This window comes from Leuresthes tenuis, unplaced genomic scaffold, assembly GCF_036924035.1.
Source record: "Leuresthes tenuis unplaced genomic scaffold, fLeuTen1.0.hap1 SCAF_19, whole genome shotgun sequence".
In the NCBI taxonomy this organism is placed as follows: domain Eukaryota; kingdom Metazoa; phylum Chordata; class Actinopteri; order Atheriniformes; family Atherinopsidae; genus Leuresthes; species Leuresthes tenuis.
The window spans coordinates 13,616,790-13,639,617 of record NW_027325373.1 but is presented as its reverse complement, the minus strand read 5'-3'; the positions used below and the strand labels follow the sequence as shown (position 1 = coordinate 13,639,617).

Genomic DNA, 22,828 nt, shown 5'->3' with positions numbered 1-22,828 from the left:
TGCAGTCACCTCCTTTTCTGCTGCGACTCCCATTGCAACAGAAGGTGCTCCTTTTGAACCAAAACAAACCAAGGTCTCTGTCCTTAAGTCACCGGATGAGTGAAGGACTCTCTGTTCAAAAGAACATTTCAGATCCTGTGCGAGATTAGCAGTCTTTGTACCTGGCAATCTCCCCATGTACCTGCAGAAGTTGAGATGTGGACCCACGATCTTCAGGAGGAAACGCGATCCACTTCTTCTCCTCCCTGTCGATGCCACTGTGATTATCCGCTGCCTACGGAAAGTTCAGGCTCTCCTCCTTCTCCTTCCTTTACTAATGCACGCGCATATATCTCTCTAACCTGTATGTAAAGGACACGCGGCGAGGCTACATATTAGCTGGCGTCACAGCTCATGTGTCAGTCTCTTTGTGGGAATTTGGCGGGCTCAATGGCCCCGTTTTGTGCTGGCGTGATACAACCATATGTAAGATCTCAGTGATTAGCCCCTCTCAGGAGACGTTATATATACACGTCTCTCTGTCCCCCATCTTTAAAAAAAAATGAGTTACTTATATATACTGTTGTCTAGCTGATGTTTTGCAGTGTAGTAGATATCAGAGGTTTAACTCTCAACTACTGTCGATTGAAAATTTATATTGTTCATGTTAATAAATCCTGGTATACTTTAAGGCGAAGTTATTTATGTGTGTGTTGCATTTGCTTGTTGCAAAGGTCAGTGCTCAGATTCAAAGCCTTCCTGTCTGCTCTATACATGAGTAGACCAACAGCCTTTTGAGAATGGTGTCTAGTTATCGACTTCCGGCTAAAACCAGTGGTGCCCTGTAGCTAATGATTTGCATTGGCCATTTTCTGTAATATTGGGAATTGTCCACATATTAATAATAAGAAATAACTAAAGCTGCTGCCATTAATCCCCACCACGCCACTGTGTGCACTCTTACACTTTTATCTTCACAATAGCAACAATCAAGTCTCTGCCGCTTGCACTCTTTAGCCTTTCCCTCTTTCTCAATCAAAGTCACCCCAAGGGCCTCATTGTCCGAGCCCTCTTACTGCCTTGTTATCAACTTCTGTAGTAAGCCTACATTGGCCCATGTGACACCACTGCAAATATTGGCATTACCTTTCTAATCACATTTCTTTCTCTGAAATATCCCAGAAGGGGGCCGTGTGTGCTCACAGTTGACTTACTCCGCCGAAATGTGAAGATACCATTTATTGCTCATAAAAGTAAATGACAGGACCACGGAGTAGTTTAGAAGGGTGGGTTGGGGTTTGGATGCGGGGGCATGGCAGTCTCTTCTTTTCCACGACTGCTAATTTCCCACAGTAATGAGCAAGCAGTGGTGCATAGTCATCAGGCAATTATGTTTGGTTACCATGCAAACCCTGAGCTTCACAGGACTTTCATTAAACTGAAAAATATACAAGGCTCCATCACAGTAGTGATTAAATACCAGCTATTATCTGAATGTCAGCCACCTAATATGAAACACGACAGGTGGTATTTTTTTTTTTTTTTTTAGGGGGGGGGGGGGGGGTGTTTCAAATATCCAGAAATAAAGTCAATTTGTGGTGAATTAAGGTAAAATCCCTAAAATAAAGTTTAGATACCACTTCCTAAATAACGTCACAATACAGAGAATAAAGTTGGCATTCGGTGCAAAGATTAAAGTCATATTGTTGAGAAAAAGATATGACATTTCAAGATTATATCATAGAAAATCAACCAAATGAGTTTAGTCCTACCGTATGTCCACAAAGTGCCTTGTGTAAACAAACTGACGAGGATGTGCTTAAGAATAGGTTCGAATAACAAGGAAAATCTTTCTCTTTTATCTCATAAAATCAGTGTGCTACTAAGTATAAGTACTTTGAATAGAGTGTGCCAAAGAATATTGAGTGTATTCTGCAGGAGAAACTGCATTAGCTTGGAGGTCTTGGTCTCAAATGGTTAATAATGAACAGATACTAGGGTATGGATCCACACTGTCACCTTCCAAACTTGATTTGATAGACCACAGGGGGTTAGTCTCGACTTTTTTCTTGAAATAATATTGCAATGTTATCCTCTGAATTTCCACTTTAATCTGGATTTTATTCTTGCAATGGGAAATAAAAAAAAAGAAGAAAACTTCCTGTTATTTTTATTAATTCATGGATATGACACGGATGCTATCACTCATCTGTATTTTTTTCCCATTGTTCAGTGCCTCATGTCTGCATTTTTTTCTTTCTTGTTCTTGATTTATTATCACTTTGTAAAGTAGTTACAAAGAACATGATTCATTGGGGATTGTGTGCGGTCGGCTCTATAATTGTTTTGGATCTTTTGTAATATTCAAGACTGCCACAGCCAAAGGCCTCCATTTATAAATCAGATGTGAAAAGCCTAATTCACCTGAAGCCAAACAATATGCATGCAGTAAGCAAACAAACAGAGTGGCGGATCTAAACCCATTTTCATCCATATGGAAAACCACAGCAAATTTACATATGACTGCAATTCCCAGCGGTCATGTATATCTGGTATAACTAGCTGCCTGCTGGGCATTTTTGGTGGCATTGAATACAGATGTTCAAACTGAGCCAGTTTAGTTGATGTAATTATTTCAGGAATAAATATTACTGTTATTTTCCACAATCTGTAGAAACGTATTACATCAGTATAATGTGTTTGCCTTCTGATCAAAAGTAACCTACATGTAATATCTGTATTTTCCATTTAAGATTTACTTGCATTGTCATTAATCATAGAGATCTTTTGACATGTAAAAAGTTAAACTTGGAAAATTATTAAATTCATGAAAACAATTAAACAACTTTTGGTACTTTTGCAAATTGTTTTACTTTACAGTTGTTACATATGTCTAGTTATTGTATTTTATGTGCATCATATATGATAAAGATGTATAAACCTCAACCTTCAATATAGGCCCTGAGTTTGAAGACCCTGAGGCAGACTTGCTGTTTACCTGGCTGAGAGGAAAGTGGTAGGTGTGTAAAGCATCGGCCAAAGCGAGAAAAAGCCTTGAAGGAAAGCGCTGGGTGGGCGGGAAAAGCGCACAAGCAAATCGGCCCTTACTGTTTTCATCCAAAAATCTTGATTATTTGCCACTGAATCTTTCCCCTGTGCGTGATGGAGCACTGTGGTAGGTAAAAGGAGGACAGGAAGGCAGAGTGATGATGGGAAAGGGCTTGAGACAATAGAAATACTGCTGGAAAGACTATTAAAAGGGTATTGGTTCTCTTGGTTGGAGGGGTGAAATGGAAAGGTCAATGGGATGTTCTCTAGTCAAGCTGCAGATTTAAATCCAGTTTTCAATCACAGTCTGATCAGATTTTATGATTAAGCTCATGCTTTTGGTCACTGTAACAGTAATTTACATGGGCTAATGCAGACAGTTGGACCTTATTTTTGAGAGTGTTGGAAAGTTAGAAATCTGAATTGAGAAACACTGAGTTAAATGTAGTTAAGGTAAATGTTAGCAGAACAATTATAGCATTGGCGTGAAAGCAGCATATTGCGGTTGCTGAAGTTGCAGCTACTTTGAACTACTTTACAGTTTTGTGCACACCAGATAAATCTAAGAGGTCATGAGATGATTAATGAGAAAGGAAAGAAGAAATAAGGCACAACGTTCAGTTATATAAATCTATTTTTAGCTTTAGATATTTACCTTCAATGTTTGATATTTCTTTTGTGGGATCTCGGATTATTTAAGCATTTATTGAAATGACACCATTTCACACACTTACATGCAAAGTCCCTACGTGGTGGAACTTCATAGACATCTGAAATATTTCCCACACATCGCATTGCTTTGTTTAAGACATCAAAAGGCAACAATTGTTAAATACTGAATACTTAGTAACCACAGTCACTTATACTATGGTACACTGTGGTATACTGCTGTGGTGTAGAAAGTGGAGCAATTTCTTCTGAAATGTTGAGAGTAGCACAAAATGGAAATACTGGAGCAGAGTACATTCAAATAATCTGTACTTACTACATTAGAAACATGCTTATTTACCTTTTCTCAACTACTAAGCAAACTGGTGGAAGCAGAGGATGTTAATGCAAAGCAACATGCACACGAATGCAGAAGTGGAGCGCAGATACCAGATGAGCCTGGTTTTGTATGTTTGTCGCTGCTATATTTTTTATGCATTAAAGCATCTAAATCAACATTTGATCTTCATAGTATGGTGGTCTTAATGATTTTCCACACACCCTGGTACTGGACAGTCATGGTTCCTCTGAGCTGAGTTTGCTTGAGTGGAAGGATTTACCAGAGAGCCAAACCCTGTCATTTGTGCTGTGACTTGTAGTTGGACAGAGAGAACGGAGAGCAGGTGCGAGGGCTCATGTCACATTAACTTCCTGCTGGTAGAGATGGGGGAAAGGGAAAAACAGCTTGTAGAGAAGGGAAGGAAAATAAGTGTGAGAGGTTTACATAAAAAAGAAAAAGTTAGAGTGAAAGAGAAAAAGTTAGAATAAAAGGGAAAGTGTGTTTGCCCTGACTTGAAGGTCTCACATACATTGGCATGAATACAGAAACGGGCGATTAAAGCTAGTCCAGGAGCACCATGTGACCTCTGTGCTTCTTGGTATATCATCTGTATCTTTTTTGAAGCAACACATACAAGCCAGCTGCTCCATCTATTTTTGTTTGATTCTACCGCTACCGGTTCAGCATTCATGCATTTCAGGTGCATTTATTTTTTCTCATAAGAGAGCGGTGTCCTTCCCTCTTGCTTTGTAGCAGGAGGTGGATGGTAACTGGGGTTCACTGTGCACAGATGGTGGCCAAACCACAGAGCATGTGTCGGATGTGCTGACTCACATTTTCTGTTATATCACTGTATGAAGGACCTTGCTAGCATAATGAAGGAGTGATATATGTTTAATGTAAAGCAAGATTTTCTCATCTTAAGGATCTTACAGGAGTGAGTGGACCATGTTTAAACTTGGATGAATGTAGCTAATCCGTAAGCTTCTTCGTCTGCTGTGTTTTGAGGCCTTGAGGTTTTTAAAAATAAATTGTCTCTTTTATCCAATTGCTTGTTTAGATCCAGTTGTAACCAGCTCGTTATTTAGTACCTGTTGAAAATATTTTTTTGAATTTTCTTGTATATTGCATAAAGTGTTTTTTATTGACCCAGTGCTGCTCACTTTTGTTTGAAAAGCATGTGCCTGTACATCTGCTAGTGCTCTTTCTTTTTTCTGTTTGTAAGAATTGGCCAGGGAGAAGGGACTTTTATGATGCATCCAGGTTGACAGCGCTATTTCTGTCCTCAACGAAAGCATTGCCATCAGAATCGGAGTCACATAAATTTTACAGAGATTAGAGAAAACCGCAGAACAATAACTGTGCTGGAAGAATAAAACGGTGCAGCAGGTGCACAAAAGAACATTCGAGATTATGTAACATTTTGAGATTTTTATTCTGATGCTTCACTAGAAATGCCCTATGTAACTGCGTACATTGATCAAATATATTCTTAGATAACTCAATAGATGGATAGAAAAATATTAACAGACTTGATGCGTTTAAAGTAAAAAAAAAAAAAAAAAAAAACTTCCTTAAGAACTTCCTTAAGAAAATATTGATTGAACAGGAAATTACACTGGAAATGGCTTATGCAAATAATCTCTTATCACAGTAATATGGATACGAGTGAACCGCAGTTTCCGTCATAACTTCCTGAAAGACTTTCAGACTAAATTAAACTCATTTTTGCCAGCATTAATGCCTAACAAAATCCCAGCAGTATTGCATCCAGCCCATTGTATTAGCCCACACTCGGGGCCGTGTACAGAAGATCAATGGTTGATATGATTAATCTAGATTGACTTCAATATAGATTAATGATAAACTCCAATTAGGCTTGCCGTATGGTCTTGACCTCTTGGGATTATCCGACCTAAAATCTTCATATTTTACAACTTAAACTAGTCATGAAATAAGTGGGCAAAATAGCTATTGATTGCACCTTTTTATTAGCTATAACAGTCATGCAGTGGTTGTATTATCAGCAAGAATCGGATGCGTGTATTGTTTTTGTGTGTATTGTGGTTACGGTCTTGGTGTCACATATAAATAGAAAATATTCACGCCAACACTGTGAAAATATAAACTTATTAGATTTTACAAGCAATTAAAAGTTGAGTTTTAGTATGATAAAATATGTAGATTGTTTGACATTCTTTCAAATCACATGTATCCTATATTTCTGTATTAGATTCTAGAAAAAACACTAAGAGAAACGACATGTCAAAAAGAGAACATGGATATTATACAGAATTTAAAAAAAGAAAGAAACAGGAAAACACAACAGAGCCTAACATTTAAAAAGCGGGATTCAACAGTTAAATAAAAGGTTCATAGAATGTGCTTATGGTGCTTAAGAAAACCCCAGATATGAGCAAGAATGATGTCTGATTTAGATGATACAGAATGATCCATGCAGCTCTTCTTTTCATTATCTGTTCAAAATGAAATCCATTCTTTACATCTTGAAAACCGAGAAATAAAGGGCAAAAAAAATCTTCAGATGCTTTGTTAATTAGCAGCCATCTTAGCAAATACTGCCCGGTTTTAAAAGCCACTTGACAGCTGTTCATACACTTCAGATCCCTTCAGTTTCAGAGACCTTTGTCAGACACATTCTTCATTTGTTGACACCTGACCCATAAAATGTTGTCATTCTTTGCTTTTACTACCTATTAATGTAAAAAAGCTGTCCTCCCTCTATTGTTTGAAGATGGTTGTTATGATGAGACCAGTGTTGTAGTTTTAATCTCGTTAATTTGCTGGCGTTATCTTTTTTTTTACTTTCCCCTAACAAAGCTTTAAGGGTATGCTTAATGACTTGGCGATGGCATCTGAAGCCATTTCCCATTCAAGGTGTAAAAGAATGAAGACAAGAAGGTATTGAGAACTGACGACACAGCGGTAAGTAATCTTGGTGGGGGAGGATTGAAAGAAAGGAAGCGACGTGAGAGGGTAGCGGAGTGGAAAACAGACAGGAAGAATGAGAGCAAAGGAATAAAATGCACAATGCAGGGACGACTGCACAACGATTAATGGGAAGAAAGTGCAGAGAGAAAAATAAAAGGCAACAAGAAAGAACATGCAGTGTGATGTGGAAAATGGGAATGATCGGAGAAACAGGAATGTAAAGCAAGGAAAGTAATTATAAGCCGCACAAAACTTATATTACAGAAAATAGGGGAAATCCACAAAATCACTTAGGACTAAAGCAGCAGGGATTTGTAGGGTCTGAAGAAGAACAGAAAACCCATTTCCCCTCATGGCTACATCTGCCACTGCAAATTTATATGCCCATTGTGCTGAAGAGGGGAAGAAAGATGTGATCAAACATGAAGGGGGATGGAGGCTGAGAGACACATGCTAATCATGAGGGAGAGAGCACAGAACGTGAGAACAGTGGGAGGTGCAGAACAAAAAAAACCAAAACAGGTATGATATCTGAGAGAGACAGACTGAGGGGAAAAAAGGACATGGAGGATGTACTCTTGGAATCACTGTTACAGAGGAAAAAGTTGAATTAGCAAATCTATGAATAAAAGGAAACATTTCACAGGTACAATTGATTTTCTGAGTGATTGCATTATTAGCTGTGAGTCTGCTGTATTTTACCCGCATGCCAAGTCTGCACATTTTATTTTAAATGTAAAGGGGTTCATTGAGGTTTTATGAGCGACCTGATTTGATAGAAATATGTAAAATAAACACAACCAACTTAACAAGGCACTGCGTGGTGGTGACATGTAATGTGTGGAAGTTAGGTACTGGTGCAGCAACCAACTTGCAGTGGTGGACACCACCAATTGTTTCTGGTTGTGGTGGACACTTTACTTATCACAATAGGTATCCAAACTCTGTAACTATATATATATTTTTACATATTTCTGTGCTCGTTAAATATTGTGAATCTCTTCTTGTGCATAGTGCATGTGATTACTTTGAATTTGCCTATATCTAATTGATATTTGCTCGTGACACATTTTTAGTTGCCTTGAGTTTAATAGATAAAGACAATGTCAAATTCTAAAACATTAATTTAATCATGTTTATCCATTTCTTGGCAGTTCTTTCTCGCCATGTGGTGCCAAGCCGCACGGTGTCGAGCCACACGGTGTCCCTCAGTGAAAACACAGTTACCAAAATGAAACATAAGCTTCCGTATATTTTTGCTGCTGTTCAGTGAGACCTAAATGTGGAAGTACAGATTACACGGGGAGTTTGGGAGACTGCATTTCTGCAAAACTGCCATCCTACTGGAGATTAATGGAGAAGTCGGTCCGTAGTACTAGTCCTCCCTGTGCCGCCTCACCTCTCACCATTTTTGATTTATGGACACCCTACAGCACATGAGCTATTATTTGAAAGGGGTTTGTTTTTCCTCATGAAGATGGAATTTTAAATGTTGTGATGAATGAACCCTTGCGGTTTTTATTTATTACTCTGTCTAGATGTATTTTGTGCACAAGTTTGTGTGCACGCACATGCTCACAAATAATGTGTTCAGGATCCTGTTTGCGCTGTTTGCATGCACACATATTATTTTGTAAGTATAGCCCCAATGTTAAATATATACATGCATAAGGGCTGACGCTACCTTTTTCAGTCTGACATTAAAAATATATCACCCATGGGTTGCCATGTCTCGCTGAATCCAATACTACATCTCACCTATTGGATGCCATTGTGAAAAATCAAAGAATAAGTCATGCCCTCCCTCACTTTCCGCCATTCCGTATCTGCATATAGATTTACTTTATCATCCAACCGCCATGGCAGGGTGTTTGATGTCTCTGTGATGGTCAGATATTGAATGAACCATGAAGAAATACGATGCTCTTCTGTGAATTTACAGGGCCAAAGTAAGGGCTTTGGGTGGAGAGAAAAGGGCAAAGCAGACAAAGAGTGTTTGTGCCTTGGTGTGTGACACTCAAAATAGAGCGGTCCAGAGGCAGCACCGCTTGAAATGAAACATTTTTGGGCTTGGCCATACTTAGCTGAGAGTCAAAACAATAGATGGAGCAGGATAATGCCATCCAATAGTGCGTTAAATCTCCTAAATGTTTTAATTTCATAAGTTCATTATATTGATAAAAGGTGCTGTTTAAACCTTATGGTAAAGATTAAAGCTTAGGTTAAGATGATGTGCATCGGGTGTACATGTCCATTTATAATATGTACAGTATGTCTATCCTCTATACTGATGCATCCTTTAGATATAACTGCAGAATGTGTTGACAGAGAGCTGATTAGATTTATGTGAGAGCGCTTTTATGCATGTGCAAACATCAAAGTGTGTCCGTATGTGTAATTACTTGATTACTTGTTTTTGAGGACTTTACCAGACACACTTGAACATTACTTTAAATGTGAAGCTATCGAAGGACTATTTATAACGCTGCGATGGAAATCATATCCTTTAATATGAATTTGTGTTACATATGTTTGTTGAATGGTGCCGACGTGATGCGTTTCCTTTTTATATCATGAATCATTCACACCATTTTCTTTCTTTTTTGACCAAGGCACTTGTAATGTTGTTTTGTCAGATATGCGCTGGACTTGACAGGACTCTGGTGACAGCCTCATGATGCTTCAAGGACTCTTTAATCAAAGTGCTGATTGCCAGACCTTTTTTTCAGCCTAATAGAACTGTTGTTGAGGCGGTGATTGTAATTGTTACCTTGTGTGGTGAAGTTGTTGTTTTATGATACAATTTGCATTCTTAGGTTAGTGAAATGGTAACATGAGGGCTCTTACAATCTCCTTCAAAGTTTATTCATGTGATCACTTCCTGACATTCAGTGTTTTGTTTTGTTTTCTTCCCCTTTTTTGCTTGCATTCAGGGAGGTCTCATTGCCCTCTTGCTCCTGATTCTCCTCTTCACGCTTGTCCTGTATACCCGTCATCGATGGTGCAAACGTCGCCGGATCCCTCAAAAGAGTGCCAGTACTGAGGCCACCCATGAGATCCACTACATTCCGTCCGTTCTGCTCGGTCAGCAGGGCCGTGACAGCTACCGGAGCTCCCGAGGCGCTCATCAACATGGCAGCTCTGTCATCGGAATGCCAATTCGAGAGACCCCAATTCTCGATGATTACGACTGTGACGAGGAAGATGGAGGCGGGCACTCGCGGAACTCCACACCCAACCAGCTCCACAACAAGCTCTGCGACGGGAAGGTCCTGGACGACTATGGCGTTGACGTTGGCATTGGAAGACATACGGACATGATCTGCAAGGACGATGATATAAAGCATAATTTTGAAAAACGAGGTAGGTTGGTTTCCCCCAAAAACATTTCTATCAAATTCCCATTACAGTTTAGGAATATCAACAAGGTTTGGCTTAAATGTGTTGTCCACATAGAACTATCCACATGACCCTGCTCGGTCACCTCTTCACCTCAAGAAATATTTGAGTGAAAAAAAGTGAGATGTATTAGTAAATGTGTTGTGGTCAGTCGCTCTGTCCCTCTGTTTTTGCACATCCAGCCTCTCTCAGTGCCAAGTCCCCAGATGGCCCAGCCTGGACAGTTCAGTTTGGCACAGGCCAGTCCACCCATGTTCTTGTTGGCACAGCATGTACTCCTTATATCTAGTCAAAAATACACAACTTTTTGACACTCGTGTTCTCGGTTCACATTTTACCGACAGGAATTTTGTATCTTATGAGTCGTATTAAAACATTTAAACTCTCTTTCCCTTGGATTACTGCCAAGGGAACATTGCAGTCACACACAGTGTCTTCTTAGTTGCCATAGCCACTGACTTTACAAGTCAAATCTTGTAGTTTAGTGTAAGATTTGAAGGTCAAGTAACAGGGGTCACTGGTGGATTCAGTCGCTCTTCATATTGAAGTGTATGAGTCAGCGAACCGTTCAATATTCCATTACTGAACATGCGCTGTAATAATGGGTCTTCAGGTAAGAGAAAATAAAAATCCTGCCAAGTACCATGAATAGTGACTTCTTCAAAATCTGTGTTTTAACACAGCTCTCCCAGACATTAAAATCTCAAGCTATTTAGACACATACGTTGACTTCATATCCTGTTGAACCTGGGGTTCTCCTTTGTCAAGTTGAGCTTTAATCATTAAAGGAGCTGACTGAATTGGAGGGTACCCTCGTTATTTACACCGTGTTGAATTATGCATAAAGTTTGAGGAAATGCCCCATTGATCCCATACTATTTATCACTTTACACAAATGCATTTATGCAATGTGTTTGAGGCTGAGCCTGTGTACTGTAAATGTGCTGAAAACAAGGAAAAATAAAATTCGAATTTCAGCATGAATTTCACAGCTTTCAAATAAAGCAGGAGAGAAACACAAAATGATGCAAAAAAGTTGAAGATAAATTAATTTCTCCTGGCCTTTTTTTTTTTTTTTTCAAGCGAATAAGCTGGATCGTGGTATGAGACGCAAGGGCAAAGAGGTTAATGATTTTACTGTCTAAGAAAGATTTCATCTATACCGTTTTTTTTCTAACAAAAACTATAGACCATTGCTCCCAAATGGGACAATAAGGGAAGGCAAGCAAATGGGATGTAAAGAGCCGTTTGCTTTGTTTCTGTGTTTTTCAGGCTTCTGTGTTTCTGTTGCAAACAAGTTTTTATCATTTTGAGAGAAGAAAAAAACAAAAAAAAAAAACGAAATAATTACATTTGAACCTTTTAAACATTATAATCTATCTGGGAGTATAAAAGTCCATGTCACTTGCCATCTAATCCTGACCAATTCTGACTCCATGTCGGCGATAATTAATAATTTAGGATGAGTAATGAAGTCGATGTGAACAGTAGCTCTCTCAATTAGGGGTGTTCCTATCAGTCGTGCTGCACAGAGAACTCAGAAGAAAGACATGATGTAAGCAGTGGGCCTATAATTCCACAGCAAACGTTGGTAACATTCATTCGCAGGTAGAGACATTAAACCATCTGATCTTTTTTCGTGATTGTTTTAGATATTACAATCGCATAGATGTTTCACTATGTTAATACATGCATCATTGTCGAGCCAACTGAAGGGCAGAATACTCAACAGTCAATGTAAGAAAGCTGGGTACATCCTAATGTTACGTTGATGACATTGTATCATACTGAACTATTCGCATTAGTTTTATTTACAAATGCAAGACAAGGTTTTTAAATCATACAAATTATTAAGGAAATAAACGGACTGAGTTTACCATTCATATGAATTCATTTGAACGATGCCGTTGCGTTGTTCTTCAGTGCAACAACCATCAGTAGACTGATCTAGTTGTTTACTTTATTTTTGTGCATTTATTTGTTGCCTGTGGATACACTCTATTATAGGATTTTGTAGAGGTCTGTATGTTTTTCTTTGTTCCGTACACTATGATGATGTACTGGATTGAATGACAAAAAAAGGTCAGTACAGTAGACAAGTTATTTATACAGAAATTAGGGGCATTGTTAGGGGCATTATATATTATTTATTACTTTGTAGTGGGTGGATCAACACATGGTTATATTTAATACTGTAATAGATAGCAGTTGGCAGGGAATTACACCAAAACATTTACTCTGTTAGATAGTCAGAATTACCATCTTCGTCTAGTCAGTGTCTGTTGCGTACTATTTACCTCACAAACAATCTCAACCACTCAATTCGATGCCCCATCTTTTCATATATACGCGGCACAAAGACGATCCATTTGAATACAAGGCTTATAAACTCCCTGTCACTCCCTGTCCCTTCTCTTCTGTATTGCGTGGTATCACAAAAGTCTCGAAATACCAGTTATTCTGTTATCTGTCCTTGCTGACAGGGAACCTCATCTGACTGAGCTGTGTAGTATATCCCCCAGGGATTACGTGACTATTGCTCACATCCTTGTGCATAGCATTAGCTACTTTTTACACAAAGATGTCAGTTTCATTATTCAGCATGTTTCTAACAGCTCTTGACATGCAATAGGCAGCCTGGGCAGCCTGGGCAGCCTGGACAGTGTAAACCATCTAAGAGTAATCTCTGCTCTGCAAAGAGCACTCATGGAAAGGTTATCTATCTGACCACCCAACCGTAACCTTCTCAGGATATGGTGCACAGCAGAAGGCCGTATCAGAAAGGCAAATGTTGTCAGAAGGTCAAATCACACACACCATGTGGGTGAAGTTATTCAGTCTAAACGTAGCTCTGAGATAAAAGCGTAAGTGTATTTATATAAAGTAGATACATTTTCCTTGACTTTTCTGATTAACTCCAATTGTTACCCTGTCTAAACTTGGTGAGTGGTGCAGAATAACATGCTTAGGTCTTGAAACATAAAGTTTAGGACGTTGCCTTGTTCATCGTGATATGAAGTCAAGACTCTTTTGTTTTGACTTAACTGGGCCAAAACCAGTACAAATGACTTTAACCAATCTTTGCAAAAATACACGTGTAAGCTTTTCATTCACTCATTCACTGTTCAGGCACAACTGCACACCAAAAAAAAAGCACACACTTCTGTTCTATCAGCAATCATACTGTAGGGACAAACAGAGAAAGGTGCTTCATTTCCATCTTATAAGAATGTGATTAACAAATTAGTGTTACGATCTCAGAGGCAGCAGACCAAATCTCATGCTGCTTACGTTCTTCTTTTGTCATGTTCTGCGGCCATAGAGGCAGGAACCAGAGCTAATGGTACAGAGCTAATGCTGCTAATGCAATACCGTCCTCCATCATGGTGAAACAGGCCAGGCTGCTGACTTTAGAGGACAACAGGCAAATAGATTGTACTGGGGGTCATTACTGTCAACTGCAAAAGAATACATAACATCTTCTTTTCTTTTTTGGTGGCGTGGCTGAATCATGTCTCTATTTTATTATGTTGTATTATCTGTTACTCCTAAAAACAAAAATTTGAAAATTAGTTAAAAAAAAAAAAAAAGATTAGCTGAACTCTTACAATTTGTGGGGGGGAAAAGAAATAAAAAGAAGCAGAAAGGTACCATCAGCTTCATGATGCAGATCTATGGGTCTTTCCCAATAATTAGTTTTAATAGTTCAGTAAAAAGTTTCCTCACCCTATTAAAGATTAACTCATGCATTCAACTAGATAATGGACAGGATCCTACAGAGTTCAACCGTAAGGTGCTTAATTTTAACCCTCTGAATTTACTTGCTAATTGATTATTACATTCAGTAATGGACAAATACATCAGCCGAAGTTAACAAAAAGGAAAAAAAAAGAAGAATCGGCGAGAATGGTTCCAATCAGCATTTAATGCTGATTAAAGGGGCAACAAATCAGCTTGCTGCATTTTTAACACCTCTTTACACCGTCACCCGTATGGCTCGGGGAGACTGGGCAGACTATTGACTCAAGTGTAATAAATAAGAAGGAAATACACAATTTAGATCAGCATCTACAATTTGCATTGAGGCTGATAACCTTACTTAACTTTTTTTTTGCACAAGTGAATGATTAGATAATTAATCAAGTGATAATGAACTCAAAGATTGAATATGACTTTTGTTCCACATATTGGAATAGCATTATTCAAACACTGCTCTGCCAACACAGTGCTGAAGGCACCCGATGCCACTGAATGATGCGAGTTGAACTGTTGCCATCGAATGCCGAACCTCAGCTTACCAATAAGCAATCCATCAAGTTTACATGTAGAATAACTTTAGTTTGTCCTGTCTAACTTGCACTCAAAGAGGAGAGCAGTACAATTATTCTGCTGGTTGAGTTAACCTATAACGATACTGTGATTCTTTTGCTTTTTTTCAAGCTTCTGCAGATAGTAGCGTCTCTCGCTCTTCTATAACTAGAGATAAATAGAGCAAATATTCATGTTATGTTCTGCCTCGATGTGCTACAGTACAATTTCAATTAAGATTTCTGAAAATTAACTTGGCGCATTATGTCTGATACCCTGCTTTAAAAAAGTCCCTGCTGTTTTCTCTAGGTTTATGTTTTAACAGTTTAACCCACTGCTAGAACACAGCCTTTATACATCCAGTTGTCTTCAGGCATCCATATAATAATTTGATAAACTATGGCCTTCATAACTTTAGAGTAACATCAGAGTTGCCAGGATGTGGTCAAGGTTAAAAAAAAGATAGTCTGGTGTAAACGTAAACTTGTTGTAGCTTCAGTAGCTCAGAACTGTACTGTGAGTGATTAAACACTTTCTAATCATTCATTGCCAGTATTTGACCAGGAAAATGTAATGTTTGGGGTTCAAACTCTCTTTTGCAAGAGTGTCCTGGCCAAGATGGGCAACAGCACACTAATATGGTGCCTTCAAAAGTATGCATGCAGTATGAATAAATAAGAGACAAAGGCAAAGTGCACACATCAAGGAGCATGCAAAGTATCTAAAAATGTCATCCTCATTCATCACAGGTCAACCTGGGCAATTATATACAGACATATCATTTGCAGACAGATGTTTGCTTCCAAAGAATGCTTTTAATTTGTTTAATGAAACAATTTCGCTCAGATCCAGCTGATTTGGCAGCTTATTCCAGTTATAAGAATCAACTATTAACTGTTTGATGACAAGGGATTCAGAAACCTTCAACACATTCAGCTTAGCAAGGCCACTCCCTTTTAAATAAAGGGGGAAAAGTATGTTTGCGCATGCAAGAAAGGATTTGTGGTGCAATATCAATAAACATAAGCAGACGAATGCTAGCGTAGATAGATAAAGATAGATGAAGAAATGAATTAGTAAACAATACACAAATTAAACAAAATAGCAATATGTAAAGATATATACCCAAGGGATTTACAACGTGTACGTAAGATGTGAAAAAACTGAGTTTGGCAGTATCACCAGTGAAAAAAGATATGTTAAAATGTGATGCAAGAAAATAATCTGCTATCTTTCAAAAGTAAGGCTTCAACTTATCTGAACCTGCAGATTTTCTAATATATAAAGAGTAGCTAAAATACGTAATTATGCTGATAGCAGATGTGGACATTGTAGTGTAAAATTAGATACTTTAGCAAGAAGCATGTTAGCTCATGCTTGCAAATGACATCAGCAATGAGTCTGTGGTTCATTACCAGCAAGTGGAGCCTTAAATATATGTCATACCTCGCCTCCCTCTCCCATATTCCCTGTCTGTTGTCATTGTTCCTATCTATTCCAGGGAAATTAATCAAATGTTCTAAAAATCTAAAAAGAAGACTTTGCTGTTAAAAATTGTTCCAGCTCAATGTGGGCTGAACAGTGTGGCTGCTATAATGACACCTTTTTTGATATGAATACAACGTAATTAGTTCTATACAAAAGCGAGTTTTTTCATTATACTCTGCATGAGGCAAGTTCAACACTTGCAGTTAAATGCTGCAGTTTTACAATGTAAAGGTTAGAGTTGGATGTCATTAAACAAGTCTTACTAATGAGCTATCAAAAGAACATCATTATACCCCTGATATTATTTATTTGAGCTCAAGAAATATTGCCCAAAAGAAAGAAACCAAAAAAAAACTAAACACACACAACTGGAATGTAACTTTTGGAAACTAAAGACTTGACCATTTAATTACAGCTTGTGCTCTATTTAAGCTTCCCTATGCTCGAGGCCTTTCTTTTTTGGCTCTTATTCCTGTTAGTGAAATTATGTTGTTTGTAAGAAAATGCTCAATGCAATTACTTGGTATTTATTTGTGTTGTAAGCACAGATGAAGCCTTCGGCAATGCATCCAATCTACTGGGACTAAGCTGAAAGTTACTTAGGTTTTGCAACTTTTTAAGAACTAAATGTGTTGCTTAACGTTACATGAAAATTGACAAAAGAGAAAGAAGCAGTTTGACAAAGACCCCTAGCTGTAACAGGGGATGTTACGATTCCCTTTTTTTTTCTCTCTGTGGAGCCAGTCTGATGGGTTTAGAGCAATTTTCTGAATTCAGCAACATTAGTCTGTTTCTTTTTATACCAGTTTTTCCATAACAAAAGAGTGGGATGGGAGCCTATTTGGTAAATTATACGACTCTGGCTAAATTAAAGTAGAACAACCCAGAGTAATGACTGTGTTTAGCCACCCAGAAGTATCTCGTTTTTGGTTTTATTTGACACTGTTTCATGCCTTTTCAGGAGAGCAAGTTTGGTGGCAAGGCTAAATTATCCAGTCATTGAGCTCATTGTAGTTTTGCAACCAGAACTATGTGGAAAGCCCGGTTATATACTTGAACTATTAATCTTACCTGGGTATGTGTAATTTTTAAATTAAGACTGAATAGAGCTACAAAACGTTACACAAATACCAGATTCTTATTTTGGCCCCTTCCTGAAAAGAAGTAAAACTGCATGTTGTTGTTTGGTGTGAATTTGATCCAAATGTTGTACAGATGTACACATTTTTTGTTCTCATGAACAAAAACAAGTGTGCTTACATATTCAGACATTCTCTACAATAAGATACGATTGAATTGTCAGGATTGAGCAGAAACCTGCATCATGTAAGATTAGTCTTTCATGCTCACCCTTATGTAACAAAACTCTACCTTAGATTCATCAATCATTGTTTATGTTTATATTTTTAGCAGACGCTTTTATCCAAAGCGACTTACAGGTAGGCATGTAGGGTAAGGGGGTCTTGCCTAAGGACCCCTACTGGAGGTAGTACCTTTCATGCAGGGGATTTGAACTCAGGTCTTCCACATGGAAGGTGGCAATCATACCACTACACTATCCAGTCCATAAATAAAGTAAAAACAAAAAAAAATCATTGTCTGTCAATCATGTTTGTCAGGAAATTTTGAGCGCAAGATGAGCAACACCCATATTCCCTTGGCCATTTGAGATCATTAACTAACCCTAACCCTACTCTGCATTGTTTATTGTACTGTTTTTTTGTTTTTCATCCAGCATAGTATGTTTGAATGTTTTAAATGCGGATGCATCCACTAAAACAATCTGACTAAATTATCCCCCTTTGTCAGAAGGAGTGTGTTTACCTTCAGCGCTTTGAATGCTGTAATGCATTCAGAACTTTTGAGTTAGTTTGTTAATTGGGATAACCTAAAGGAATGTCGTAACAGTGCGTCCTATGCAGGCTGTGGTGGACCACAGTTCTTCATTAGCACGCCTGTGTAACTGAATGTCAACCTATTTTCCCATCGCACTTAAAAGCGAGACATTACCAGTGTCGATGGTTGTCTTCTTCTTTTTTTTGGGGGGGTGTTGAGCACTGTAAACAGGGCTACAGCAACCTCTGAATCAGGGACATTACAGGCAAACCATGAAATGTGGCCTGAAACTGCATGTTGATAAGAACTGGAAAAATAGGAAGGAAAGGATTGCGGGGGAGCTTTTTGATGCATTACTGTTGTAGTTGAAGGTCCCCTCTTCGTCTTTAATTTGCTCCAGTAGCCAAACTAAGAATAATGTGTCTTGGCAGTCAGTGTGTTCTGAAAACATCTTCTTCTGGCATTCCAAGCCATTTAACACAAGGAGAAACTATATCCTCTCCACCACAGATTATATCTCCCCAGCAGTGCCTCCTCATCACATAAGCCATTTCATATGCAAAATCTAGATTTATTATAATTAATCGTTTTTTGGGTGGTAAATAATGGCTTAATCAGAAATGAGTTATGTGCCCGACTAATTTAAATACTCCCATAAATACTTATGCAACAGGGCCAACCATAAAGATCCCTGTGTTCAGAGCTTTCAGCCACTTATTTATCATTTACATTCTTAGTAAATTCTGACAGTATTTTATTTTTTTATTTTTTTAGCTTGGGTTTTGAGACGGGCAGGTTTAGAGGGCCCAGTGTTTTGGATTGAGAACTGCAGTCTTGGTAATTTGATCTAACACAAGGCTTTTGTCACCAACACACAGAGGAAAAGGGCTTGTTGATGTAGCTTTGTGAGAAACATGCCTCTTTGGGAATGTGGTTTCGACTGGTCACATGGGATGGTCAGTACATACTCCTCTGAACTCCTAGTGCTTCAAAGTCTTTGTTCAAGTTTTTATCCAGACTGTTCCCATAGCGAGTGCTTTGAAGGTTGACTGATGTGACATCAGGGGGGAAAAAAGTTGAAACAAATTCTCTGAAAAAAGAAAACTAATAGGCACCCCAACTCTACCGCTGAACCCTAAATAATTTCATAGATGGTGCCCCTGTGTTTATATGTCAGTTATGTTTTCACTCTCTAGCAAGGCCTGGAAATGTCTCTTAATATTCACTGTCGTTTGCTTGAAATTTGGCACAGTTATAAAGGCACTCAATCAGTGTCTTACTGTTCAATCACTGTGTAATACTCTGTGTAATAAGGTTCCATTAATAATCATAAAGAGACGATCAAAATAGAGCCAGTGAGCGTTTCCAAGGCCAATTATATTGTGATAACGGTATATTTTTATATTTATTTTCTTAAAGTGAAAGAAGTGACATTGTTAGAGCAAATGGCCTCAAACTAGATCTAGTACTAAAATACTAAATACTAAGTACTAAATACTAAAATCTAGTTGTAACCTTCTGACAGCCAGCGTTTCCTGCTCTTTTGTTGTGTTAGGATTTGCAGAGATCAAATAATAACTAGCAGTTTGTGCAATTCCATTGCTTCACCTTTTGAGAAAAGATCATTTTGAAATTTACTGCCAAAAAAACATACATATTACACTCTTATTACCATCCAAGTTTACATGGCAGTATATTGAGTGAGCGATGTTGGATTTTACCTATGTGCATACAGTCGCCCTGTGAATGCAGCTTCAGGGGATGCTTCAGACAGTATTGATTACTTGTAAGAAGAGAAGGAGTGGGGAAGACCCTGAATTGTATTGGTAGCATCACTTTTCCATTTGTCATTTTACCAGTGCTTAGAGTGCAAAGAAAATGTCTGATTTCTACATTGGTGCACAGTACAAATAAATGGTAAAACTGTAGTATGGCTGCATTCCCCAGCCTACTATTATTTGTAACTCTACATTCACATCGCTGTTGTATTGCTTTCTCTTTGTAGCCAGAAAAATCCACAAAAGTGGTGGTGGCTTAAATGGCACAACTTTCACCCAGGAAATAGGTAGGCATAGCTTATTCTGCTGTCATAGTTCCCATTTATTTTCAGTTGCTAAGCTATAATTGTTTTTTTTTTGTATTATTTATTTTTTTTATTGTACTTTGTTGGTTTTAGACTTCCTTTACGTTTCACCAGGTGGTTTATCAAGTTGAATAACAATTCATATTTAGTAAGTGGATATAGCATCTATCACTGACACGATTAAACGTTAACCAGTCAGAAATTCTCTAAGTAGAGCTGGTCAGTGATAGAGTGGCCACTGACTTTTAATTTGTCTGAATTTGTTATTTTGGTCACGGATGGATAGCTTTGAGATAGGCAAGATGGATTTCCTGATTTAAAGAAGTTTAAAGGCCTTGTAAAGCAGAAAGGTGTGGGTTTGTGAACTGTCTCAGCCCCTGGGCTTTCTATGGCAGTTTCAGGCCTGGGAATGAGCTTGACAAATGTCGGCATAGTTCAAGATGAGTCAGAAGCACATAGATTTAAGGTTCACAGACTTTGCTAGTGTTGCTTTAAGCCCTGTCACAACAAACTACCACATACCCAAAAATACAGCCTTACAAGTTCCAAGCTTGTTTTGTAAAGTCATGTTTTCCCACAGTTTTTGCCGTACCCATTTCCAAGTGAGGCTTGGCCACTAATTATTTTAAATTCATATAAAGATACATTTCTTCTTTGACAAAAAGTGCTGTCACTGCTTTTTTTTTTCAAAGTAACAAATTCAGTTCAACTCACTTTATTTTATCTCATAGCACATTTGGATATGAAGACACCACAATGCAAAATCTCTAATTTAAGATGCTGATGCCTTTTTCTTATCACTGCCAGGTGGTTTTGTGCTCTCTGCTCTTCCTGAGCTGAAAACTGCATGCAGTCATTTTTCTACTGAAGGTGATTCCACGTGTTTCCTGCCAGAAATAGCCTGCACATCACCGTGTGATTATTATTTGTCAAAAATGTACACATACACATAATTACACCAAGTGCTGCATGGAGGTGTGGTGGTTCAGCGCCTTCGCCTCACAGCAAGACGGTTCCAGGTTCAAATCCCTTTCTGTGGGGAGTTTGCATGTTCTCCCTGTGTGTACATGGGTTACCGCCGGTTGCTCCGGCTCACTCCCACCGTCCAAAAACAACATGCATGTCAGGTTAAGTGGCATCTCTACATTATCCCGAGGAGTGAGTGTGTCTCGTTTTTCTCTGTGTGGCCCTGTAATTGACTGGCGACCTGTCCAGGGTGTACCCTGCCTCTTGCCCAATGACAGCTGGGATAGGCTCCAGCCCCCCACCTCCCACCCCCGTGACCTGAATTGGATTAAGCAGATTGGATTAGAAAATGGATGGATAATTTCACCAAACTTTCAACTTTCACGTTTTATCATGGTCTTGTAAAGTGTCACCACAGATAAATTGATTTAAAATATGCCTATTTATCAGGTCGCCCTCTTAAGTTTTCTAACCTAGACTTGTTTCTGATTATGTGCTTGTGGCTTCAGCCTTTCTCGAGTGACTGGAGGTCAGTACATGGCCTGCGATGTTTAGCTGGCGCAGCACGAGGAGGCACATTCATATTTTATTCTGGCCCGTGGCGAAAGCCAAGCTATAGATAGAACTTTATTCTTGTTCCTCTGCAAATTGCAAAGGGCCTTAAAATATGCAAGTAGAGACGAAGGCTACCAGAAAGGAAATTGTCTGACTAAAGATGAGACATTAAATGGTTTTCAGTGGGTAGGAATGACAAGGTTTGAGATGGTAGATGTTGAGGTCCAAAAAGAAAAAAAACAGAGGGGATATGTGTGAATGTGAATTGTTAATGTTTTCTATTTCACTTGGCAATAGGAAAACTAATGCCACCATACTTCCTATGACTTTTGAGATAAATAAATCCATTCTATTCATCCCCTGCCAAACTCTAAACGTCTGAATAGCTGAGAAGTCTTTTGCGAGAAAGGCTGTACCTCGAGTGATAAGGGGTTGTTCAGTTTAAAGGTTGCTGGATGGAGCCGCAACCTCTCCAAGTCGCATGTTAAACTTCCCTTTGGCAACATGCTGAACTCACATTTACACCCATGACTTTTTTTGCTGATTTTCATTTGTTTGGTTGGCATTTTTTTCTTACAATACACCATACTGATGTAATTTTTACCCATTGCTGTACCGTTTCTTCTGTGATCCCCTTTCCATCCCAGCTCTTGTTCTTCTTTTCATGCTCTTGTTATAATGTTTATGATTTTTGACTCTTTGACTCACATCAATTGCATCCATTGCCTGTCGAATCCTCTCTTTCCCATATCTTAGTCTTTATGCATTTGTCCTTTTTTCTCAATTCATGTCTGAACTCTCCCTTTTTTCCTCTGGCTCTGGATCCCTTGCCTTTTCTGATACTTTTGTCTTTTTCTATGTTTCTGTCTGACCTTTCATGTACCTGTCATATTTTCAGAGGCAGTACTGTGAAGGCTGTCCCGGAGAGCTACACTGGACTGCTCCTATTGAAACAATGACAAATTTAATCAATCAAAGAGGGAATCAGAGCTGGATTTAACACCCTCTCCCCAGCAATTGATCTTCTCTGCACTCATTTATTCCCTAAACCATGAAGGAGAGAGGAAAAAAGCAATGGAATAAAGATGTGATTAAAGTCTGTGGATGTACATGCATGCGTGTGTGTATGATGAAATAAACCACAAACAGTAGATGTGAGAAAGTGTACAATGAAACGAAGTATAATGAAAAATAGAAACCTGCCGGAATTACATTTTTTTTTGGTT

The 22,828-nt window shown here is 38.5% G+C and overlaps 1 protein-coding gene across 1 annotated transcript in view; it reads left to right on the top strand.

Moving 5' to 3' along the window:
• LOC140276620 (astrotactin-2-like) overlaps positions 1–22,828 on the top strand; it is a 258,166-nt gene that overhangs the window by 60,517 nt on the left and 174,821 nt on the right. The window contains exon 3 of the mRNA XM_072371388.1: positions 9,901–10,330. Within this exon, the coding sequence (XP_072227489.1) occupies positions 9,901–10,330 (430 nt within the window). The remainder of the gene's footprint in view (positions 1–9,900; positions 10,331–22,828) is intronic.